The 26,750-nt window shown below is 39.8% G+C and overlaps 1 protein-coding gene and 1 long non-coding RNA gene across 3 annotated transcripts in view; one reads left to right on the top strand and one right to left on the bottom strand.

Moving 5' to 3' along the window:
* Nucleotides 1-26,750, top strand: part of LOC107313224 — a 40,674-nt gene that overhangs the window by 8,164 nt on the left and 5,760 nt on the right. The window lies entirely within an intron of this gene.
* Nucleotides 1,077-26,750, bottom strand: HSPA4L (heat shock protein family A (Hsp70) member 4 like). Its single transcript, XM_015861303.2, has 19 exons — nt 26,412-26,750; nt 23,019-23,076; nt 21,426-21,566; nt 20,476-20,598; nt 19,457-19,556; nt 17,626-17,759; nt 17,168-17,412; nt 17,005-17,081; nt 15,617-15,768; nt 15,015-15,121; nt 14,506-14,639; nt 13,211-13,413; nt 10,906-11,007; nt 10,238-10,375; nt 9,242-9,367; nt 8,516-8,623; nt 7,297-7,416; nt 6,550-6,711; nt 1,077-6,135 (listed from the first exon to the last, which is right to left on the bottom strand). The coding sequence occupies exons 1-19, from the start codon at nt 26,516-26,518 to the stop codon at nt 5,941-5,943; spliced, it is 2,532 nt and encodes an 843-aa protein (XP_015716789.1). The 5' UTR covers nt 26,519-26,750; the 3' UTR covers nt 1,077-5,940.

The raw sequence follows: 26,750 nt of genomic DNA, 5'->3' as shown, positions 1-26,750 counted from the left end.
CAATTTAGTAAATTAGACTGTGGCTCTATTTCCCTACAAGCAAAACTAAATGCAAATACCATTTTTTCTGTGATTTAGAATTGTAAGGAAGTTATAGAAAAAAACCTACCCTAGTCCTCTCTTGAATGTCTTAAGGTTGATTTTTACATTCTTAAATCAAAAACCAATTTCTGGTAAATCCTGATTTATCAGAAACCAGCTGAGTTAGCACATTTTCTTCCCTTGTCATTAAGCACATGGATTTAACTTTTAGATTGTAACTTCATAAACCCTCATTATACATATATTGCATGCATGTTGACATTCATGTTTGTTTCATTTGTTGCTAAAGAAGCACCTTTGTCTACTCCTAAGTCCCTAACCTTGCTGGTAAGATGAACAATACCATTGAAATATTCTATTAGTTTATTTCTTGACTTCTGCTCCAAGTGTGTAAAACCCAGAGGAAACGGGATAAGTTTTTGATTAAAACATATTCAGGATGATAAAGATGTTGAATCATGGTGTCTTTTCATAGAATTACACAAGGTATGCAGGTATCCTACAGTCATAGCAGTCTGGCAGAACATAAAGGAACTGCACCACTGAGGCACGCAGCAAGCAGCTCCTGCCTCTTTCATGACTTAACTGCTTGCTTTACGGCTGTGCTTCAGGGTCTTCTCAGAGAACCACCAATGCCTGAAGCCATTGACTTTCCCAAGCAGTTCAAAGGACTTTTTCAAAAGCTGGAGTAAGTCATTCAGTGAAAGAGGAATTAACTGACATTTGGCAATTTGTACTTTTCCAAATGCACAAATGTGACTTCAGATGTGAAAATGACCACATTTTCCTAGAGGCAGAGCAGTAGAACCTTTGGGCTCCAATTTGGGGAACTTTGTCCGCAGACATGAGTCTGCAGCAGCTGGGATTGAGAGAAGCATGAGAGAAACCCTGTCAGCAAATTCAGACAGAGCAAGGCAGAAATGCCTGTTGTTTCTTACTTGTGGTCTTTTGGACAAACATGCATTAAATGCATCCATTAAATCAGCAAAGCTGCTTTTAAGAACACTGATGGAAAAATTAGGTCTCGGTGGTCATTTATGTTTCAAGTAGCGTTTTATATATTTATTATCATTATACACAACCTTGACAATCTATATTGCCATTCAAAAATAAATTGAGTATTGTCAATTTGCACATGATCTGTCACTAATCAGGATCCCATTTACATACATAGTAAACATTTTGCATACTTAACACTGCCTTTAATTCTAACATCCCCATCTCTTCCCCCCCATCCTGTGGAAATATGTTCCAAATATGTAAACAAACTTTTCCCACTATGCAACATTCAGTAACTAACTCCTTTTCAACTAACTTAATTAAACCATTTGAGCACTTTATGAGGGTGGCTGGTGGGCATTAACCGCATTTTATTTAAATTACTCCTCATGTATCACACTGCAGTGATTTCTGCTTTTCACTTTCATGTGTTTTCCTCTCATAAGGAAGACAGAAAATGGCGTTTAACAACTGTCATGTAAATTTTATGAGCCAATTCCTGCCGTAGCACCAACAGTCCCATTCAATTGCGTTCACTTGTTGCTTACATGTATGGTAGCTGGTTGATATCCTCAAGGTCAACTGGAGTGAACTAAGTGTGCACATAGGAGTCAGCTAGCACGCAATTTCTAGTGTGTCAGGAATTTTTATTTCCACTCCAAATACTATAATGGAGTTGAAATGAAAATTTACAAGGCTGTCAATGGCTTTTATTAAGCAATGCATTTTTTTCCTACCTCTGTTTTCTGATGCTCCAAAGGCTAAAAAAGAAGGTAGAATAATGAGAATGGTAGTGAAACAGTATTCTTTCATCCAGTTTCAAGAAAACGTGTAGATAGCAGCAGGTAACGTAAGCGTTTAGTATTTCTAGCAACTATATTGATTCACCACTCAAGTTTGGTCATCTAGAGTTCAGTTCCAGTGGGCCTCTGTATCAGCCCACTGAAGCACTGCCATGTAGTAACGCAACAATCAAAGCCCTGTTTTGGAGAATGAGGGTCATGCTGAAGCTTCTATACAGGAACTGCACTGAGCTTCTCTTCCTATAACAAGGAAGGTACTCCAAACCAGAAAATGCAGTGTACCTGGAACATGGTTTTGTGGTTCTGAGAACTGGTGTCAGGTAATCACACTGAATGGACAACCAGAGTACTAAGCTGTTAACTTCTTAGTAATACCTATGCCAACAAAGACCTAGGAAAAAAGTCTCTATTTCTTAGCCCGTTCCCTAACATTATGCTTAAGCATAATCCTCACAGGAAAAAAAGAAAAAAACCAAAAAACATTTTCATATGGAATATTTGAGAAGACATTAACAGGAAGAAGCTATAGCAGAAATAGGAGCTCAACATATTGAGATGTTTCAAAAAATGAAATAATTTCAAATTCTGCGGATATAAAGGCAACTGACAGTTTGTATGCTTAGATTTAACAGCTTTCACTATTAAGTAGAACAAACAAAACCTTTGTACTATGCCCTGAAAGCAAGGTCAGCAAAGGTACCGTCTGAATGGCACCAGGCACACTGCATGGTGTCAGTGTAGACCTGTTCACCTCAGAAGGAACAGGTCAGTAACAGCAGCTGCCCCCCAGTGCTGCCCCTCCAGACAGGGCACAAGCCTGTGAAGCCCCAGCTCCAACTTGCATTACATGTTTCACCCAAAGGGCTTGCAGGATTTCAGCCCCAACTGCCTACTGATGTTTTATAAGCATGTTCCAAAGGCAGCATTTAAATAGTAAGAGGAGGGCACTATCAAATGGTAAGGGAGAGGATTCTTCATTCAAATTCAGACATCCACAGCCAAATCAGTAACTAAACAAGGAAGACAGGTGTACCATATTAAAACTCCTTTGTCAGATTAAAAAGAAGATATAAAAGCTTAAGTGATGGCAAAAAAAACCTGCTACACATGCAAACCAAGCCATGAAGCAGTTTTAAAATAGTTACTAGCAAGTCTGTGTGTTAAAGCAATGTTAAAGCTGTTTGTTAAGCAAGGACATTAATGCTCAAGCAGGGATAAGAACTGGTGCTTGTTAAAGAGGAAAGGTCATCCTAGAAAAACACAAGGAAATAGTTCTGCTCTTTAATAACTGATTTTTATATAAGTTGAAGACTTTTTTTTTCCTCCACTCAAAAAAAAAAATCTATTGCCATTACGGTGCTGCTTCCTGGTTTTTTTGTTTGTTTTGTTATGAGATGGAGGGAACACTTTCAAACATTAGATGTATGTTTTCTCAGAAGATTAATAGGTATGAAAAAAGATGTAAGCAATAAATAGCTGTTACAAGACACAAGATAACACGCTATTGTCAGTCACCACAGTTGTGTTACATTGGAAGATATTCATTCTGGAGCCGCCAGGGAGGCCACAAGGTAACTCACTTGAGTCCAGCATGCAAAACCTCTTGTTCAAGTTGTGTATGGTTCTAGTAGTAGAGAATCCTATGGGTTCTAGCAGTAGCGAATCCTATGTTTGAGTTCTGGTGAAGTTTTTCTCTTCATAACGGATTACAGATTAACAAGTCACATGTTAACATGCTAATTTTACCTTCACTGTAGTATGAACAAGTTTGCTCTTACAAATGGGATTTGTAACACATACTTTGTGACCAGCAGCCAGTTGCTACCTGCTGAGTGCAGGCAGCTCTCCACAGGGATCTAGAGACAGAGCAGATACATGGCGAAAACCTTCACTATTTTATTAATAAAACTTTAGTAAGACTCTTTTCTATGCCTGCTTTTAAGCTTAACACAATAAGCAGCTGTAGAATTACTCTGTCCTTCATGTTTAAAGAAGGTTTCCACCACCTATAATACTGTATTGAACATCTAACCATCAAGAGCATAATAAAGATTTTTTTCTTACATATGACATTTCCATCTCCAGTTCTTGAAGAGCTCGCACGGAAGATTCCCACTGTCTAAGCTCTTCACCTGCCAGGTATCAGCAGGTCTACTTGACAAAACAATCTTCAGATGGGTTTTAGAAAGCCAGTACTTAAGAATGCTAGTCATTACTGTGGAAAAGCCATTAAGATATTCATGTTAAAGCCTACAGGACCAAAGTTTGCCCAGTCACATACTGACTTACACTAGGGACAACTGGCACCGAAGTACATTCACCACTCTGGTGCCAAACGTGTAAATTACATCAGAGGAAATCAAGACTGAGATTGCAGAGCAGCTACAGTTCAACACCATTCCATTTTTGTTCAAAGGCTTCCAATATGTAAACAGTGTTAGGGGAGCTGTTTATGTGTCAGTCACTTGTGTCACTCATGAAGGTACGACTCTAGCACTCGAGTTAGTTTAGTAGCTGTATATGATGCTTCCTTTTTCTGTGATGATGGTGCCAAGTACCTCTCACCTCTATCAGCCACAGACTGAGCCAGAGGCCACAGCAGGAACAGTGGTGAAATATCAAGGGCATGGTGGAAAATAAAACGGCTGCCAGAACTGCAAGCAAGAGCACGACCTTTGCTTGCTTACAGCAGCAGCGAGGTTATGTGATGCCTTAACAGTTATATCTGTTTCTGCAACAAAGTTCGAGTCACTGAAGTGTTACACTGCAACTCATCCCAGTCAATTATGCTAACTTGGCTAAAAACCATTTTCCATAAAGTAGTGCATTTCTATTCTGGTAACAGAGTTGTTCCAAGCAAAAGAAAACTGGCTTGTTTTAACAAGTGCTACAGTACCACTGTGACTGGCTTGAAACATTCAGTATATATGAATGTACACTGGATCTTGATGACGTCCAAGACAGATCAAAGAAACTAGTGACTCAGCTGTATAATACATAATAGACACTTCCATTAGATCAAGTAAATGAGCAAGGATAACTGATAAGCTATGCAAATTCATCAAGTAGATTTTTATCCTTAGAGTAGTAATATCCAGTTTGCATACTCTTCTGTTTAGATCCTTGATCAAAAGGATCAAAATGCCAAGTACCATGGCTTAAATAAGCGCTTAGTATTTTTTCAAGTTTGCAATAGACAGCATTTAAGCAACCTCAACATTAGGCCAAAATCCAGCTCACACAGCACAATTTCTGCTGTTTCTCATCCCCAGCATGATATGCAATCAAGATGTAGATTTCATTCAAAACAAACCAAGTGGAAAGGGTAACATGTGCAGCAAGACATTTTCAAGGGAAAGCTATGCAGGTCCTTGTATATTCTACCACTTGATACTATTATCATTAGCATCATCCTATAAGCACAGTCCATTATGTACAGCAATGTGCAATGAGACCATTCACTTAATTTCAGCAAATGGCAGAGCCATTATGCTGGTATTTTCTAACTAAGATTATTAGTGGTATGGGAATCTAAAAAAATGTTTATGCTTGTATTAGTTTATATGAAGGAGACCATACAGTTGTCATGGTACATCAACAAGATGGACTAGTATGCCAACTAACCTCTATTTTAATATTTAAATTATAACAATACAATAACTAGAAAAGGTCAGTGCTTCAAGTGACAAGTGTTGCCACTTCAATTCCAATATTTTTCCAAAATAAAGATGCAATCAGATCTACACTTGAGCATCAGTAGTGCAATACAGTATCCTTTCCTGAATAAAGGAGCTGAGGTTTATCCACAATAAAAGCTTTAAATAAGGTAGATTGTTGCCATTTATATATCAATTCTGTATGTTTTGATATAAAATATATTGGGAAAGCTTAAACTGACTTATACAATCTACATTTGGCTAAAGCTCCACATAAGCAGCATCAGTGGAAACAAACATCAGAGGTGTACTTAATATGAAACACTTCCAAAACTACTCAGCAACAAATGACAGAAGGTTGGCTAAGAATAACTGAACATCTGAGGTGTGTACCAAAAGAATGGACCCTGTGCACTATTTAAGTAACAGAAATGCAATATTTAGTCCACTTCCATTTCTCCAGATGGTTTGGTCTGCTGAGAATTGTCCTTCGCTGGATCAGGTCCTGTTTCAGTACTGCTCTGTCCATTCACTGGTCCATTGTGTTCACCATTAGCTTTTGACTGCCCATCATTGGGAGGTTCTATCTTCGGTTTGGGCTTGTATATAATAGGATTACAGAAGCTATCCAACTCCTAGTTAAAAGTGAGAGAACAAGTTATTTGGTGGCACAGCAACTGCATTAAACTAGAACGTCTCAAATTTCTTTTAGGTTTGTAACTATCAATACTACTGTTTTCAAGGACTAGACTTCTATCAAATCTAGAAGCTTAAAAGAAAAAAGTTTCTGATTTGTTTAAGTCCTACGGGAATCGGTTTTCTAGCAAAACTAGAGCTTAACTCCAGATGCTTTTAAAGAGCTACTCAAAGGTACTCCTGTAAAGTGAAGAGCTAGGGCTGAATGCTGATAAAACTGCTGCTGCTGCCCCTGTATCTTAGAGCTTTACCATCTTCTTCAGATATGCTATTCTAGCTCAATACAGATAGCAGAATCTTATCAAGAAAAGCTTACTAGACTGCAACACATATGAAAACTTTTATTTTTTTACCTTTGATTTTGACATTATTTCTGCCACTTTGACAATGGGATCTTGAGTTAGACTTAGTTTGTTCTGTGCATTCATTTTGGTGTTCAACCAGTTCATAGCCTCACTAATGTATTTTTCAACTTTTTCCATCTCAGCAGGATCTAGGTGATCATATTTTTCATCCTAGGGAGAAAGATGTTTTTGATCAATTACTACACTCTCCTCGATCAATTAGGAGTCTAATGGACACAACTGATTAACATTACTATAACCCACTAGAAATCAGTTATTTAAACAAACGTTCGGTATGAAGAATAGCCATTGAACAAAATGCAGGAAGTTTTAAGGTAATTGGAATTTTGTTCTTAAATGCACACTGCTTAAACACAGACTGGTAATGAACTTGCATGAGAACAGACTCACCTGAGTAACTAACCCCAACATACAACATTTTGGGTTACAGAAACAAGATATATATATAGATAACACCAAGGTAGGCATTTCAGAAAAGTGCTACAAGTCACCATAAAGAACACAACTGTTTAAATCACACTCACAAAGAAACTTCAAGAACAGTTTTAAAAGTTCTCAGGACTGTAAGCACAAGTCATCTTAAAGTGGCTTAAAACTTAAATCCTGGGGGATTTTTTTCTTTTATATATATATATATATATATATATATATATATATATATATATATATAAAAAACTATATCCTATAGTCAAATTCAAACACACACAGATCATCCCCTAAATAATACGCTTCTACCTTATTTTTGTACGCTTCTACTGCTTTCATAAGGAGCTGAATCTTCTTCCCCAGTTCATTTAAAACTTTTGGTCTCTCCTCATGTTCCATGTACCTTTCCTGAATAGGCTGTCCAAATTTCTGGAAACATAAAACCAAGTGAGATATCGCAACTAATTCATTTTCCCAGAAATAAAGATCTTGACATAACACAAGCTTGGTTTACTTTAGTCAAAGAATAAAAATGGAATCATAAGCAGCATGGCTTTTCCCTCCTTCTCACACCCATTCAAGAGCTCAACCTTTGCACTCCATGTAGCACAGTGCCACCATCAACAAAAAGACCCAGAAGTTGAAATAAAGGATTAGTGCTCTGCCCTTTCTCGGCTCAGGATTTTGTAGTTATTTTTAGCAAAATGAGCACTTGGAAGAGAAACAAGACAATCTGCAGGGATGGTTTAAATTTTAAAACTGTAACTTTTTTGACTTTCTTTTATCTCTTGTCTGATCTTCCCCTTCTCATGCATAATGGCATCCAGGCACGATGACAGTTGCCCTTATTAATGTTTCCACCAATTACCCCTCCCACAAGAAGAACATCACTTGAGAGGAAACAGTTGGAACTAAAGCTAGAGACATAGCCTCGAACAACCAAACAGCCATTCATCATAATTTACACTTGCCCACAAGATTATTAAAATTTCAAAGTACTTAAGGTGTTTTTTTTGGTCACTACAAATTAAACAATACAGTGGAAGCTACTGTTAAAGCATTCCTTAACCTTTGTTATTTGGTATTAGACCAAAACTTCTGCTTCATGATATAGCTACTGAAGACCATTGTAAACAAGAAAACTAGAGTCATCTATTTTCAGGCATGGTTTTGAATACCTGGGAGAACAGTCGAATACTTAAAAGCCTCTTTCAGCAAGAATTACAAAAAATTCACACAGTGATTAATTTTACTGTTCATCACTAGACACTGCCCACAACTGACCATTTTCATATCAGAAGGACAACTGACGTAACAGCATTCCTAGTTCTACATATTACAATCACACAATTAAGTACCATCCAGATACAACCTGGACGTCCATACTTTGAAGTTACTGGATTTATCAAGTTCACACATAGGCAGGCACATACACATTTCTCATTAGCAGATATTTATTTACAACAGCCATGTCATGTGCATATACACTACTACCCTTCCCCTCTTTCTAAAGAGCTTAAAGCCTTACTCTTAGTTCCTGAAGTTTATCCATGTAGACTTGCTTTGGCTGGTCCTCTCCATCTTCATAAAGCCAGTTTTCTGTGTCTTCCAACATCAAGGTCAGCTTGTTTGTATCCTATGAAACAAGTCAGAGATGCTTTCAATTAGCAAAGAACAAAACGTGCTGTTGGGTAACCAGGTAATTCATGGAGTAGACTTAAAAACCACTGCTGCTGAAGGGCTGTTTCAGCAAGTTGTTGCCTGTGTACCAGACACTTCCACATACAGCTGTTAGAATCTATTATAGAAGCATTCTTTCAATTTTGCTTTTGCAAAAGCCAAGCGTACAGTTTTCTCTTTTACTTGGGCTTCAGCAACACACCAGGTTCACTATACTTTTAAGAGGGGAAGGAACCATATTTTTCAATAAATAAAATGCAGATAATAAAACAGGGCTTTAGGCACTCATTTTTCTGCTTATTTTCTTCTTCCTACCCAGTCATGCTCATCGGTATCTGTCACCATTTTGTCTACATACGGAATCCTTTCTTGACACTGAGAAAGTTCTCAGACAGTACAGAATTCATGGCCCTTGCAATTCAAATACCAGGCTGATGCATAGTTATCTTTATTTCTGAAGTTAATTCATTTCACATTCTGAGACAATAGACTCCTGCAGCCCCCACAGACACCACTCAAAGCTCTTGTTAGAAAAATTACTTTCCAACAGCTGAAACACACAGGTGAGACTTACTTCTTCAGTGATGAACTTCTCAAAGACTCCACACAGTTTGTCTCTGAAGTCATACACATATTCTTCTACTGCATTCTTAGCATCATTCCTCTCCTTCTCCAGCTTATCCTGCATTATCATTTTACCCTAGGGTGGATGAAAGCTTAGTTAGAACTAAGAATTTCAGGTATCAAACTTGAGCATTACTCTTCCCAAACTGTAACAGAAAAAGGACCAAAACTTATTTAATTTTCACCTCTTTGTAACTTATTCTTACCTCAGGAAGAACTGAAATGGGGTGGGATGGGGGTGGGAATTATTCATATTCAGAAGGTGTTTGTCAAGTGCTTCAGCATAAATGGATCAGGTAGAAATTACAGTCTGACTATCACAAAAACCAGACATACTGACTGGTTTGGAAGTCATTCTGCTCTAGAAAACTTATTTCCCATTTTAGTCTTTGCATTGACCATCTTTCAGAACGGACCTAAAATTGCTGTGATGTTTGCAATGGCAGATAACACCTGTCAAGATGTAGTAAAGCAAGGATTCTATGGAAAGCAAGCGCTCTAGAAGCAATACTTTCCATTACCTTTCCTGGTGATGAAGCACAGTAAGAGCAAAAACCTGATCTAGCCAGGCACACCGCCTTGGTAGAGCACAAAAAACAGTCTGCAAATGCTAATCCTGACCCATTCAGGATAGTCACTAATAATTAGCATTCCTATAACAGACTGTGCAGCCTTTACTCGAAAGCTTAGGAATTTCCTGCATAAGAAAGGCACTGATTGTTCACAGTAAGGACAGTCTGATCGATTACACTCAGATCTGGGTAATTACGCACTACTAGTAAAATTGATTTATTACACCAAGAAAAAAAGCACCAACTAAAAGTAAGCAAAATCCAAGTCCTTAATGAAGGCAAAGCCTTGAGAAGTTCTAAGGTAATGTTTATGGTTGTGCAAAGTAATTACTTATTGATGTTAATCTGAGTCATCACCTGTTCACGCTTCTTACCTCATTTTCTATATAACAATTGATAAGATCTTGTCCCAGTTGCCTATAGAGGCTTGCTTGGATAGGTAGGTCAATACTCTTAACTTTTGTTTTAGCCCTCGGCAGGCTTGGATGATCTTGCTTGTCTCCAGAAGAAGCCTGTAAAGTTTGCAATTGTAAGGAACTTCAAAGAATTAAAATATTGCTACAGTTATGCAAAAAAAGACAACAAACAGTAAAAGCTACAAATTAATTGTATGCAAATGAAGCACCAGTTATATACCTGCTATTCATAATCACTGTTTCTTTACTTTTGAACCAAACTGGTGGAATTTAATTTCTTCAAACAACGTGAAGAGCTGTTTGGAAAACTTAGGAAAAACCTAAAGACACTGCATATTCTTCTCCAAGATTCTCAAGCTTCCCTAAATTTCACCTTTACTTCAAACCTATGTTAAATTAAGGAAACTTACTTCAAAAGTCTTAGCTTAGTACACTGAAAAGGCAAGTGCTAAGGTAAATTTCTATCTTAACCACTGCAGTGTAGCTTTGCTCTTCCAAATACAGTCCCTACGAATCACAACTAAGGAGATTAATGGAATGGAATTTGGGAATACAAGGCAGAAAAAAAAACAACAACCCTCTAAGGGAAGCAACATTGCATTTCCTTGTCAATACTGAGTACAAACCTTTGTTTCAATTCCTGCGTTTTCGGTTTCCTCATCTGCTTGGCTCTGCTGTTCAGCTTGACTTTTCTGAACACCTTCATCTTGATCAATCTGCATTTTATCCTAGAGAAAGAGTTGCATAACAACGCACAGGTTTATGGTTCGATTTAAGACTGATGTCTATCAAAATACATCACAGAACACATGTGCTCAGTTCAGTATCAACAAGTTCTTTTACTTAATCATTACTTCAACAGCCATTTTTATAATAAAGCTTCTATCTTTCTCAAATTAAACATATTCTATTTGGCCTGTCCCTCTTTAAATAATGATGATGTTGCTATCCACAGAATTATACTAAGCCTGGGGAATACTCCATTTTAATTTCTAAATAAATACACACAAAATATATGCAAATAAAATTCTACAAGCACAACACCAACACAGGCAAGTAACTAAAGACTCTGTATGGAACAGCCAGAACATTGAACACATAACATTCCCCCAACCCTTAAACTTCCTAATCTAAAGCACAAGTTCGTAATTGTAATTTTTGCCTGCACCTGCCTCACAGAACCACAGAAATTAATTTCTGTGGTAGCCTTTTACAGCATGAGACCAATTGTATTTATTGGATACACTGCGTTTCACTTGAATTTAGTTCACTACGCCTCATTCTAGATTTGAGAGTCTTAGAAGACATCACTGTAATTATGAGAGCTGACCACTTGATTCAGCTCAAATTTCCAGATTCCCTGTTGTCACTGCAAAGACTTTTAATAACATCATAATAAATAAAAGTTTCACATTTTCAGAATGATTATTTGGAAATATCTGGAAATTCAAGGCATCAATAAATAGTGAGGAGATGGTGAGGAGTAGTCAAGATGTAACTGAAGTTGTCTTTGACTTCTCACAAGAAATTAAACTCATGGATTCATAAACCACATATGCATATAAAGCACTTTACTGTTAGTTTGGGGAAATATTAGAAATATTTGAAAGGTTTCAGACTCTAGCACTGGTGCATGTGTTGCAGGTTAGGTGCATTAGTTAGTATGGGCAAGTTTTAGTGATGAAAGTAGGAAGTAAATAGGCTACTTTTACCAAAGTTAAGCATTCTCATTTCAGAACAGAACAACATCCTTCTTTACTGTTCTTACTGTTCACACAAGAAAGGCAATAACTAGAAGGAACTACCTTGCCTACACAAACAGCTGGGGGTGAGGGGATGTGGGAAATACACACATACACTACAAACCTCATCCTCAGAGTCGAGGGTATCATCCTCAATAATGAAAGGTAATTGCTGACAAGCACCATTGTAAAACAGAAGATGTATTAGGATAAACGGAAGTAATACAAACCGACAAAGTCTGAGGATGGAAGTGGTTAGCCTTGTACTGAACACAGTGTACTTACTAAGATTAACAACCTCGACATGCAGTATGCCGATAACACAAAATGCCAGCTATGTCACTTCCAGGCAATTCACTTCTATGCAAATGTCAGATGCAAAGCACTTAACCGCTAGGTACTGACAGAGACCACTGCCAGTGCACCATACCTAGCCACAAAAGCACTCCCTGCCACCCAGCCCTCAGACCTACCTCATCAGTCTAAGAGCTGTACCTTGCAGCTCTCACCTATCTACCTCTAGCGTGCAAGACAACAGCAAGAAAAACAATCCTCCTTACACTGGGGTGGGAGAACTAACAGGCAGAATTCTGTGAGCAGGCACTTCTACAGCACTGCAGTGCTGACTAGCACTGATATAATGACAACTAAAACAGAAATTTCTCAGTATTAATGGCAACGCTATCACACATGTATTTCCATTCACTTCCCCTCAAGGCTTTTAAGCCAGTTCATAAGAACTACATATAGAGAAGTACATTCAGTGCCCTCAGTGGAAGAAGGCTTATGAAAAAAAACCACCATCTGTTCTTTAATCAACAAAGATGTAGCACTTGGGAAAAAAGCCAAAAAAACCACACCTTTAGAATTCATTTGTCAGAACACATTAATTCTGTTGCCATTTGAGAGCAACACAGTAATACTAAGACTAGTGTAGGTACGCTAAAAAAAAAAGGAATAGAAGAAAATTTCCCCTTGGAATCTACTTGTTTTCACAGTCTTGTTTTCTTAGTGCAAGGTCACCAGTACCTTAATAACAAACAAACAAGCAGGCAAACATTATATAACTGAAGGAATAATGCAAGGGTGAAAAAGAACATATAGCTTTTGGAAATTGCTATGATTTCACCTCCAATTATCATCTCTTGTTCGAATTACAAGGACTGCAGATATTTACATGTTTACATACCAGCTCATCCTCTCTGCCCTGATTCTTAATTGATGACTCAGTATCCATCGGTGCATCACTGTGATCTCCCTCAATGTTCTGCTTTTCTATTATAGAAGCATTAGCTACGCTGAAAAGGCCATGAATATTGACACGCACTTTAACTTTCACTTTGGAGTTGTCGCCATCATGCTGGGGACCAACATTTTGAATAGTGAAACGCCCTTAAGAAAAAACATCAGAAAATTTTAAAAAATAATAAAATAATAATGCAAGACCAACAAAACCACAACCTGAAGGTTAATTTAAATCACAATGTCATTCAAATAAATTTTACTTAAAAACTTTCTACTTAGTTTTCAGTTCTATGACAGAAACCGAAGCTAGACAAATTAAAAACAGGTATGTCACTTACAATTAAGTTGTACAGCCCCAGGACGATTTCACTAACATTGTATTAAGCATTAAACCTCTCTGCTGCCTTTTCTAACCATCACAGTAGAGAAACTATTCTGCGACTCACCTCAAACTGTTTATTTCATCCACTTAACTCAAACTTAGCATTGAAAAAAGTTAACAGAGAAAGGTTCTGGATTCAGCTACACTGATACAGTGGACATCTGGAGACTGAACAGCCCATTCATCAAGGCTTCTGGAAACAAGTTCGGTTCGTATTTTGAAAATTGCTCCAAGTTGAGCGAAAGTGTTGCGGACTGTGCACATACAAATAAGAATGCTCTGTCCTAAAGATGGGTATCTTGTAGACACCCAAAAAGGGAGTAACAAGTTTATACCTGACTTCTAGGTCAGCAAATAAAAGCACAAATTGGTTTTAAAGATGCTGAGGAGTCAATTACTAACTATGAGTGGAGTGGTATGAGCTACCAGGAAACGAACTCTGATCCTTTGGACTCATTCAGGAAACATCTACACAGTACATTCACAGATGAGCAGAAAGTGACACAAATACATATCTGGACAGATAAATAGCACTAACAGCTCCTTTGATGCAGTTACTTCAAAAAATCTGTGCTGGTGGATCCTGCCTCATTTTACAGAAGTAGGAAGAACCAGACAACACAGCACTAAACTCTAGTGACATTTTTGAAGAACAAAGAAAGTAAATCTTCTAGTAATTGCTATCATCTGACGTCGCTACAGTTTGAGCACTGCATCAAAGGCAAGCAGACTCTTCTGTGCTGTTCTACAGAACTGAGGCTTTACTATAACATAGGAAACATGGAAGAAAAACTCATTAGGGAAAACTTTTTCTTCCTTGTCGACAAAAGCTGTTTTTCTTATTTACATGTTCCTACCTATTCTGGAATCAGGATAAGGCACTTCATGCGGATGGGTGTAGAAAGCTTCCAGGTCAAAAGGCTCTTTCTTGTGAAAAGTAATTACTTTTGAGAACGGAGCAGCATGGTTCTTACTGAAGACTTCACATTCCCTACAGCAATAAAATATTATGTAAATGTAAACCACTGAGCATAAAGTAATGGATCATCAGGCTATGTTATGGATCAGCAGCCATGCTAAGTAAGCCACCAAATAACCTATTTACTTAAAGTTTTTGACCAGAACTGTGCATAAAAGTCCAGTAGGTCTCAAGATGGACTAAGCATATTATACCATTAAAATTAAGCAAGTTCACACAGATGTCTCTCAAATTAACTATTTTTCCAATTATTAAGCAGCAATTGGAAATCAAGAAGTAAAAGAGGCAGATGACAACTTCAAAGTCTGAAAGGCCTTCTCCACAACTCAAAGTTTTTCCTTATACAAACACCCCATCATACTTCTCAGTAAGTATCATACAACTTACCCTGTTCCTTCTTCGTAAGATGATTTCCATCTCAAAGTTATGGAATATGGAACAACATCAGTGATGGAAAATTCCCGCACTTTAAAAGCTGGGGAAAGAATTGCACACTAGAAAACAAAGATCAGAATTTTATTATATCCATGCAGAAAAATAAACAGCAATACAGCAATTAATTAATATCTAACTACATAGAGGTCACATGGAGGGTCCAGCTTCCCACAGCATTTTATAAACAGAAACTTCTTAGTCTTGGTAGATAATCAATTGAACTGACTTGGTAGATAATTGGACTGACTTTAATTAATTGAATGAACACAGTTTCCCCAGTCATTGTCAGTAAAGATACAATCCAATCTTAGAAATGACTCACACAGAAGTGAACCAGTAAATTTAGACAATCTAATTCAACAGGTCATTCCCTTTAATATGACAGTGACAAGTTACCAAATGTAATACAGTCTTTTCTGATGTGGTCTGTCACCAGCTGATCAAACAAGCAAGAGCTCATCTTCTTCCATCCTACAATGCTATTTGGTTTTGATTAGTTACATTGCAGTAGTACATCACATGAAGCAAGCAATACTGAATTTCAATATCCATACCTGCAAGGCACAGCCTCTTGCAACAGCTTCATCAGCATTTAGTGTGGTGCTTATTTCTTTACAGAAAAAGTTAGAGATCTGTTCCTTCACTGCTGGAATTCTAGTAGCCCCACCGACTATTTCTATACCGTAGATATCTTCACGCTGAAGTTCTAGAAGAAAGAGTGCATGTTGCCTTTACTTATCATCAAGATACCGAAAAAAGCTGTCTTTGCAACAAAAACTAGACTGAGATCTCTTTATTAACTATACATTAATAACAAGCACTGATTAACTGATTAAATTGCCAACAAAATCTTTAAAACCAGATTTGCAGTGAAGCACCTTAAAATCTTTATCCCTCCTGCAGGCTAAAAAGTTTTCTGGTTGCACAGTCCTGGAAAATGCAGAAGCAAAGCATCAAATACAGCTCACATGGTGACAGCTGTTCTCCAAAGACACCTTGTCTATGTGTACTCTTTCCTTTCCAGTGGACATAACCCCAATTGTGGGATCGATTCCCTTGGCAGCCCTGTACTACCGCACAACACTTCTCATCCCTCCCAGACAAGAATAAAAGAAGGCCCAAATGTACCTCATCATATGTTTGGATTAATTTTAGTTGCCAATAAGAAAAGCAAAACCCTTGACTAAAACCATAAAATAGATAGTTAACTGTGCTTGTAAGTTAATTTTAATTCTGGATTCAAGATACAAGCATGAAGTGACCTCAGAATCTCAAACAGCTGTCAGTCCTTGTATGTTTATGCTCAGCAGTTATTCGAGTTCTTACTTCCAGCATTAGTTATCAAGCCAACTAAAAAAATAAGCGGAATATTTTCCTTTTTGTTGAAGATGCTAAAAATAGAGAAAAATCTTTTTCTAGGAAAGTCTATTTCTCTCCTTTACACCACACTAAACAAACAAATAAAAAGAAACTGTTACTTGCACATGCTTCAAATATTTTGAAAACAGACTGCCAAGTTCTTAGGTCAGTGAAGACTTATGTATCACATATGGAACAGGCTGGCCAGACAGTTGCTAAGTGTTCCAAGTACAGAATGCTGTTTTCCCCCATCCCCATCATTCCCCTCCCCCCCCCCCCCTTTTTTTTTTTCCTTAAAAAATACGTATGTATTTCCATGGCCCAACCTTTTCCATTACACAGGGTGAATGAAGGTCAATAAGTCAGGGTTGCATATGCATTTGTGCACTAAATGAGGCAGGAATGGGATTCATGCATACATGGCAAGCATATGAATGGAACTTACATTTAACTTTTCAGTACTTAGCTTTGCAATTCTAATGAATACAAAAATACATTAAAAAGATAATCATTAAAGAGATCTAGGATAACCACATTACTGATTACTTTCTAGAACCAAAGGTAGAATCCAAATCCTACTTACTAGCTTGTTCCATGGCTGCTCTTAGAGGAGGCTCCACACGGGACAGAAGGGCAGCACACAACTGCTCAAACTGAGCTCTGCCAGGGATAGGGAAAATGTTTCATATTACAAGACAGCTGAGATACCAGGTCTGATCACACTTCATGAAAATAATGCACTGTACCTGTTCATCTTACTGGAGACATCAAGGTCATTCATGAAGCACTCAATATTCAGTGGAAGGTCAGAAGCATTTGCACTCATAAGCTTCTTTAGTTTTTCACATTCCTGATACAATCTGAGCAGTGCTCGGGGATTCTCTTTTACATTCAGTTTGTATTTTGTCCTAAATTCTTCAGAGAAGTAGTCTACCAAAGCCTCGTCAAAATTCCTGCCACCTAAGAAAGGGTCGAAGGTAGTAGCTAAGACCTGCATGGAAGTGAAAAAACAAACAAACCAGAAAACAGGTTATCTAATAACATTTCTTTAGATACAAGATCAATTTCATATAGTCTTAAAAGTTCACATTCTTCAATAGTATTTTTCAATACTATTTGCTATAGATTTTTTTCCACATAAAAATATTTTTCATTAAATGCTTTGGGAATATGGTATTTTACTGCAAAGACTTAAAGAGATTACCTTCAGTTTTCCCTTGTTAAAAGCACAGATTGAAACCTGATACGCAGAATGCCCCATGTCTACAAAGACCACGTTCCTTGGCTTCTCTTCCAAGGCTGGCAGATCTTGCTTGTATATCCCATAGGCTAGTGCAACTGGAAAAGAACAACGTGAGGATGTCAAGGCAGAGCTGCATACAGATGTGAAGCATGCATTAAAAGCACTACAAGTAGAAATGTGCTAATTATACTTAAACGAAATACTTCCATTACTCTGCTCTGATAGAATATTTGGGCACAAAGAGACATGACTTTCAGGCTGTATGAGTTGCCTAATTCTGTATTGCCATTTGCTTGATGTATAGTTTTACTATTAGCTCGTGTTAATTCATAACTGCCATTCAACCACTCTGTGTCACCTCTTCCAACAGCAACTGCATGCTGCGTACTTCCAAAACACTACATTAGCATCATGACTTAAAATGTTTAGGATTTGATCAGGAAGGTTATTTTTTGCTACTGTCTAGCAGTTATTATTCTTATATAAAGAAAGTCACACCTGTAACTCTCCTTTGAGATTACTCTCAGTATTTTAGCTCAGTTCTGCACAACTCAGGTATGTTCAACAAGAAGCTTTCAAACTTGTTTAGGAAAAAACTAAGTCCTCAAAACCAGCATTTATATAGAAAGCTTGTTGAGATTTCATAGAAGAACTTATAGCAATAAAAATTACACGACTGGTTTAAACCGCTCCAACTTTAGATCCCATGACATGGGACATGTTTTAATACTCTGCCATTGAATTCATCAAAACCAGGCAAGGGCAGTGAAGAAGTTACTTCATAGAATTAACAGCTGTGCCAATGCTATGACTGACAGATTTGCAATAAGCTTCAACTGTCACTTTCCCACAGTCTTTATTCAATTTGACTATTTTGAAATGCCATAATCTAGGATTCTAAATATCATCAAATGATACAATCAACTGAGCCTTACGATAAAGCTCCATAAAAATGCAGTTTGTGTAGAGGCACCATTTAAACCACATGTGAGAAGTTAAACATGAAGGGTGTTTTACTGCACCCTCGTAAGATCCCCCTTAAATACAATTAAAAGGAAAAAAAAAGCTTATGAGAAAAAACAAATTAACAACTTCCTCCTCACAATTCTGTGAGATTAATTTTTATTTCAGCACAGATAAGCTGGAAAGAAAAACCTGCTGCATTACTGTTTGATCAAGAATTGAAAAGGAGAACTTTATCTGCAGCTAACACAAGTTAGGAAGGGATATGGATGAGGTCATTTGGATGCACACAGCAGTGCAAACCCATGGAAAATACCACCCTTAGCACAAGACTCCACAACACCTCTCAGTTAAATAATGGATTTATCATAATCTTTCAGACAGAAAATATGCAGTTACATCCAATAATACAATGTTACAGTGCTACTTAATACAACAGTTGAGGATTTAGGTCAGGTGCATAACACTGCTGGATTGATTCTGAAGCTGGCTCAGGCTTTCCCAACCTACCAGCTGCTGCAGCACCATGGTACAGCAGAGGTAAGCACAGATAACCACTTCACAAGCAGGGGAGCTATTTAAGTGGCACCATATTGTGGCTACCAAACCCGAACTCTCCTCATGGCCCCTAAGCTTCACCATTACTGTTCCTTCCATTACTGTTGCTTCCAGTTCCCAAGCTGGATTGGGCAATATAAGCCTCGATAGCTTTTTCCCAAGCGCTTAGTTGTGTAACAGTAGTGTGTCACAGCCCTCACAGACTCAATCATTTGTTAAGAAGACATTTATACGCATTGTTGCTTTATTTCTGCGCACACAAGGACTTTACCTGCTGTAGTTTCATTCATTAGCTTCAGACAATTTAATCCTGCAATCTGAGCAGCTGCCATTACAGACCTTCTCTCCGTGTCAGTGAAAAAACTTGGTACCTGTTTCCAAGAAATAATTACATTAGATATAATATATAGGCTTCTAAGTCAAAAAAGTCTGATTTACCCACTAAACAAGCCCATAAATTTCAATACCACAAGAAACTGTTATAAACTAACCTCAGATTAATAAGGCAGTCTGAATAGAACAACCAAGTAATCCACTTTACTGCCTATTTTAATTAAAATTTCAAACCACGACAAAAGAAGTACGAGTAAAATTCAAACCTGTGTTTTAAACATGTACATTTAAGCACCAAAAAACTTCCATGAAGTTTTTATTGTTCTGATGAATCTCTGATCTTACAGTGTGAAAAGCAGACATCTAGGACTTCTGTATTAGAAACAAATCCTCTCTAAATCCTGCCTACGTTCCACTGCCCCTGCTCGCCCCTGTGGCTGAGCAGCCTAGCAAAAAAGCCACCAAGCAGATGAGCCAAGTAAACAAGACCTTTTCAAACAGACATAGGTAATTCAGCTTTCTTAAATCTACATTATCTTCAAAGCAGTAAGTTCCAGGCAACTTTCAAATGCAATACAACCAAATGGCACTAAACTATATAACAAAGAAATTGACTGTACACTTGGAGTTCTTTGGGACTAGGAAAGAAATGCCTTTACATTAGAATATTTCTCATTTAGAGAAAGCAAGTTACGTTCCAGCAAACCAGCCCCTATCGGCTCACACAGTCTGTTTTCCTCAAAGCACACTCAAGTTTTCCATGTTCTCATGTACGTGTGCAGCAACATTATCAATTGGAAAAACATATAATAAGGGCCCAAGTTTTTGTCAGTGTGATTATACAACGTGATTTCTATTCACCACTTGCATCTCCTCAATGTCACATTATGGCATTATGGTACAAGCTCACCTGAAGTTATCCATGAGCAAAAATAGAGTAAATGGATGACAACTTACTGAAATAACACAGTCTGCCACTGGTTTCTTCAGAGCACTTTCTGAAGTCTCTTTAAGTTTGGCCAGTAACATTCCCGTAATTTGTTCTACTGCAAACAGCCTCTCTTCATCCAGGTATCTCACCTGAAAGACAAAATTGCAATGCTCTAACAAATCATCCCACTTTAAATGCTGTCAGTAACAATGGACAACACTTTTCACCAACAAGTATTTTTGCCAGACAAGTAGGTATGCAAAGAGCTTTGCCCAAGATTAAAAACAAAGCAAAGGAGAAAAAACCTGAAATGTTACCTAAAAAAATAGCGTCAGAAGAACACATTTGACTTAAATAACAGAAAAATAATGAAGTCCTACAAAAAAATCAAGTATCTTCTCAGACATAGTGATCTCTTCTCTGAGACCTACATTCAGAGACTGAAGCCATAAAGTCTGAATGTTGAGAACAGCTGTTTCCAACAGCTTTAAATTTGGAAATAATTTAGAAATAAGTTGCTCAGATTCAATGTTGAGACAGAATTTCCCTGGTTTTCTGCAACTCGGCCTCCATGCAGCCATAAGAGAAACCAAGATACCGTGAATAATCACACACTGTAATTACACCTGTTCTAAGGTAAACCTAGTAGGGTCTAAACTATTAATGAGACTACAGAAAGCTAATGAAGAGAAACCATAACAGACATCTCAGAGAAAAGCAGGGAAAAAGGCACTCTTCATCTCTTGAAAAGAGCAGGTTTATTGCACAGTTTTATTCAAAATGAATGAAAACGAAGCTTAATGTTTCTGGCTTTAGCAACTGTAATGATTTATAGGACATCTGCAAGGGAGATAATGCAATACTTCTTTATATTGTGTACACTAAGAGGCATAATTATATAGTATGCACCATGTGGCAAAGGCTTGAAGTGCCAGTCTCTAATGCAAGAGAGGCTCCACACGAAGTTCTAACTTACCTTTACTCCTACAGAGCCATTCGGCATCTTCTGAAGTTCATAAGGAAGTTTGGCCCTTTCAGCTTGTATGTAGGGATCTTCAAATGCTCTTCCATGCAGCTTTTTGAAGCCATGCAATGTATTTTTTACATTTGTAACGATCTGTGAAAGATATTCTCAGTTACCTCTTACATGCACAATACAGAAACCCATTCAGACGGTAACTCCTGTTATGTTGGGCTTAATGCATGTACTGAAGACACTTCAGTTTCTATATGTTTATTGCAAAACAGAGTGTGAAGAAAGAAGCACTCTCTTTAGATCTATGGTCTCCATTATAAAACCCAAGTTTTCTTTCTTTTCTTTTAATAGCCATTAACTTGCTGTTCCCTTTATTTTAAAGAAACTTTCTGACATTGGGTGCAAGATTTGATAGATTACAACTCAAAGCAGTTGCAGACTAAAGCAACAAATACAGCTATTACCGACATTCACTTTATATGAAGCTCCAATAAGTCTACACACTGCACTCCTCTTTTAAAATTATGCTCTAATGCAGATTCCATTTGGAAAGAAGATAAAGCCTCCCTACACCTATTGTTTTACGAGCATTTCCCCTGCATTACGTTAAGGAAAGATTTTTAGTCAGAAACACACACACGTAATATTTCATTAAGCTATCAAAAGAAGTTACTCCAGGGTAACCTATTTCAGCATATTAAACAATATTATTAAACTATATTAAACCTATTTCAGTTCATATTAAACAATCAGCTGAATAGCAGGAAACATTACTAGCAGGACACCTTCCCAACAGCAAGGTTCAGGGGCTAAGCTAACAGTGTCAAGTTTCTAGGAACAAAAGTTGTCACATCATCTGCCATGCACCGAATGCTACCAAGGGACTCGGTCACCTCCACTGCCACTGAGCAAAGCCGCTGTTCCATTTCCAGTTCCCTGCACTCCACTATGAGGAAGGCATCCTCCTCCTTTCAGCTTGTTAACATGATGTCTGAGTGTAAAGAACGAGGGTCAAACCTCATCTGCTTTGGCTTTCTAGACTCACACTGCCTATTTTAAGCTTTCTAAGTATTTTCTTTCCAAAGCAATTCTTTGTTCCCCTAAGTTGCAAGTGAAGTTGCTGACAATTAGAGGAATTTATTTTCTAAGTTCTGTATTAAAACACTGAATTGCACAGATGTATTAATTTTACTTTATCAGCAAGAGCTAGCATCAATAGCAAGCTGTTCAACTGCTGTTTCAGCTCCTCAAAACCTGTCAGCACAGTTACACCTCCCATCCCCCATGTGGAGATGGCATTTGGAACTGTGCTCTCACTGTCACAAATGGTCAGGAAAAAAATCCCCTACTGGGTAAGATGTCCCACTTCTTCCCATTCTCTACTCTTAATGACAATGCGATTTGTAATAGAATAAAAAAATACTAGATTAAAAGAATACTGAAGCAGTGATATTGCAAAATGCACACTTGTAACAGACAACCTCATTTGCAATATCAAGTTTATTTCCTAGTTCTCTTTCTGTAGCTCAACAGGAAGCAAGTCAGGTAAGTAATAAGCTGTTGTTTCCCCCCTGCTCCCCTCCACCCATTTACCTGGCTCTTCGCTGCATTCCCAATGGCCCGCGTCTTGGATCCTAGAGATATACATGCTCTAAGTAAAAAAGAGACATAAAGAAATAGAGATTTAAAATAAAATGTTATAAACTATATCCATATTATTCTAAACAAAACACCAAAATCTACAGTGGAAGAATATGGTTGCGGTATTAACAGCATTACCGTATGAAACACCGGAACTTACTGTGGAATTCTGGCTATTTCACTCTCTGCAAATTAGTGCAGCAACCACAATTGCTTTCAGGGCATTTAGGGAATTCTTTACAAGCAGATGTATTCTATGGATTACATAATAAAGAATTAATAGTTAATTCTGGCTGACAGCTCAGAACCGAAGTAGTCTGGAACATTGAAAATGAAGCTTTGAACTTCACCAGGCAAGTTATCTTGAAACAAGAATCCTCAAGTCTGGCGGTACTACATTCACACCACAGGAGTAACTTCCAACGATCACTGTGAGACAGTAATTAAAAATAACAGGCAGGTCTGAGATAGCCAAGCTGCCCAACCCCACAACCCACAGGCACTCCCAGTGATTGCCAACTGAAGGCAGACGTCAGTCTTCATGGGTCTGGGAGCTCCTCAGCAGCCCGCAGCTCCATTCTTCTCCCAACCCCTTGGCCAGAGCTGCCTCAGCAGCACAGATACCCCCTAGTTATCTCCCCAACCGCCTTCCCTCCAATGTCAAGAGCAAGAAAACATGCAAGAAACGTACGTAACAAGGCAACGTAACTTCAATTGGAGCCCCAGTGTATTTCCAAGTACTGCTAATGATCCTTGCTTTTATTTCCCACCCCCAAACACCAGCTCTGCTTGTATAGATTGGAAATAGGACTTGATTCCCATCCGGGAATGGATCTGCCTGAGGCCATTCATTAGTAACTAACAGCTACAATACAGACCCATAAGGTTTAAATTTCCCTGTTCGATGAATGCATAAAGGTCAGCTCAGCAGACGACTTCCTGCCTCCTCCCCACCTTCACCACAATGAGGGCACCGGGGACGCTTGGATAACATCATCAGCCAACTTTTCTACTCTATATCCCACCACACTGAACACAGAACCTCCACCAGATGTAACCGCTGCTAATGGAAGCTGCCCTACATTTTAAATCATGTACTACCTTTTTGGTGCTGCTAAATGGCTTTCAATAACCCTAGCTTATTGATAGAGATTACAACTTGTTGGCACAATATTATGTGATCTTGGTGTGGCTGTGTGACCGTGCTGACTGGCAGCACTACCTGCTGACACCTCTACGCAGTGTGAAGCACCACGCTGGAAGCTGCTCAGCCCCAAAGCCTTGCTGCAGTGCCCTCGCCTTAGCTCCAGCACATGGGGATGGATGGCTTCCCCCTTGGCTGGGAGGCAGATGCTGAACAACAAAAGGTGCCCTCCTCACCTCCAAACACAGCAGCCCTGTCCGAGACAGCCCTTCAGGAAGCATCCTGGCTTCCTCTGAAGCAAGGATCTGAGCACGACAGGGACTGCTCTAATAACAGCAGCTCTCCACACCGGGAGACTGCAGTCCTTTCCATGCTCTGTTCTGAAGAATGGTTTTAATGACAGCTTATGACTGTGCTAATTGCATGTGGCCTGAAAGAAGTAGTTATTAAAAATCATGAGCTATCAACAATCAACTTTCTGCACAGCACCACAGCGGGGAGATACAGCCACGTGCCCTGGGTTCAGCAGCCCGGGCTCACTGGAAACATGTGCAACTGACCGGCTGGAAAAAGCCAGGTCTCAGTTAACACCAAACAGACACCAAGGCTGGAGCCACACTGAGCACTCTACATCCTCCTGACACAGCTTCACAACAGAACCTTTCCTTTCTGCGATGCTTATCCCAAAGCTTCCAAGATGCACATTTTATAAATGCCAACAACACTAAGACTATAGGAAACGGGTTTGACGTAAAGAATCGCCAGAACCTTTTAACCATTTGGGACACAGGATTCAGCATTTAAAGAGCACCACGTTGAAGTGTGACAATGCACTGTCTTCTAGAAATATACACTGCTTTTATCTAGATACAAAGCGTGCTCTGACACTGCCAAGCCAGCACTGCACATGTACCTGAATGTGCTCCAAAGCCAGGTGCTGGCCATGCTTCTTAGCCTCATCCAGAGAGTATAACGAGCCCCAGCAAGCACGTTCAGGACTGCCCTCTCTTTAAGGAGCTTAATGACACGCTGTGAATAGGAGCATCCCAGCTTGTCCAGCACTGGTTCAGGTATTTTTACTGTGTGTTACACCAACACAACAAACGCTGTTGCTTGGTAAATCTGGCATTAAGTGCCAAGTATTTGGGACACATCTCACCCATGATGGCTGTTAGTTAACCTCAGGTCTCTCGGTGATGTAAGCTCTCCTACAGGGACACACAGATAAAGCTCTCAGTTACTGCACTATGATTGATGAGATGCAAAGCAGAAAAGTTGGGATGGTTTTAAGTGTTATATCTGCTTGAAATAAGATCCAGTTACTTCAATAAGCTTCTGTAATAGAAGTATTCTATTTTAAAGTTTGCTTTTAGAGCATTAGAAAGGAAGTTCTTTTCTATATTGTGCCTCCCATCAATGTGACAATTCAGAGAAAAAGAAGAAATCCAGCCGTGTCTAACCACCGCCTCTATGTACACGTGTGTTATCTCACTAGCTGCGCCTGAGCTCACTTTCACAGCCACTTCGCACAATCCTTGCAAGCGCAGTGACTCATAAATTAGTAACAAGGCGTTCAATACACAGAAACCTACACCAGGTCTGCTTGCACAGCACGCACGCCGAGCGAAGCGCAGCGCCAGAGGCAGGACGGGGCAGGGGGGTTCAGCGGCACAACTTCCAGAGCCGGCTCTCGGTCTGGGCGCCGCAGGAGCCGCCGGGGGATCTCGGCATCTCCCGTGTCTCTGCCCGCACACACACGCCGCGGCCGCAGGGAGGCACGCACGGCTCCGCGCTGCCCCCCGCCTCCAACACACGGCTGTGCCAGCCCCGACCGCCGCTTCGGAACGGAACGGTGGGACACAGCACGCGAGCGCAGAGCCATCGCAACGGAAACAAACAGAAGCCCGCGGTGCCGCACGGCGCGGTGCTCCAAGGACACGGACAAGTCATGGCGAGAGATGGGAGCACGGCGCCTCTCCCAGCCTCCCACCCGCACGCAGCCCCTCCTGCCGCCTCGGAACCGGCACCGCGCCGCTCCCGGAAGCCCGCGGCGGGGAGGGCAGGGCAGGGCAGGGCAGGGCAGCAGCCGGCGCCGGGGAGCGGCCCCGCGGGACAGCCCGGCCCGCACCGCAGCCGCCTCGGGGAGCGCCGGGCCGGGGGAGAAGGGCAGCCGCGGGCCGAGGGAAGGCGGCGCTACTCACGGGGTGCAGCGGTCGCTGTACTCGTTAGCGATGGTCTCGATGCCGCCGCTCCGCGCCACGCCGATGTAGCAGTTGAGGAAGCCGAGGTCGATGCCGACCACAGACATGACTGCGCTGGGTGCTCCCCGCCGCCCTGCGACCGCCGCGCTGCGCTGCTGGGACCGGCCGCCGCCGCCTCTGTGCCACTGCGGAGCACCGGCCACCAACCGGCGCCTCCTCGCCTCTGCGCAGGCGCGCTGTGCCGCCCGCCGGGCTGTCCGCCGGGCGCCGGCTCCGGCTTCGGCACTTTCCGGAACGACTCGGGCCGCGCAGACGGCGGGCGCCGCGCGTTCCAGAAAG

The sequence above is a fragment of the Coturnix japonica genome, chromosome 4, assembly GCF_001577835.2.
Source record: "Coturnix japonica isolate 7356 chromosome 4, Coturnix japonica 2.1, whole genome shotgun sequence".
NCBI classification, from domain to species: domain Eukaryota; kingdom Metazoa; phylum Chordata; class Aves; order Galliformes; family Phasianidae; genus Coturnix; species Coturnix japonica.
Note: the sequence above shows the minus strand (reverse complement) of the source record. Positions and strands in the feature narration are given on the sequence as shown.

Coding starts and splice junctions, on each gene's coding strand:
- HSPA4L (XM_015861303.2), bottom strand. CDS start 26,518: ATGTCTGTGGTCGGCATCGACCTCGGCTTCCTCAACTGCTACATCGGC. Junction 15,122..15,616: donor CAAGAGGCTGTGCCTTGCAG/GTATGGATATTG, acceptor TTTGTTTTCTAG/TGTGCAATTCTTTCCCCAGC. Junction 10,376..10,905: donor ACGCAGGAATTGAAACAAAG/GTTTGTACTCAG, acceptor CAAACTTTACAG/GCTTCTTCTGGAGACAAGCA.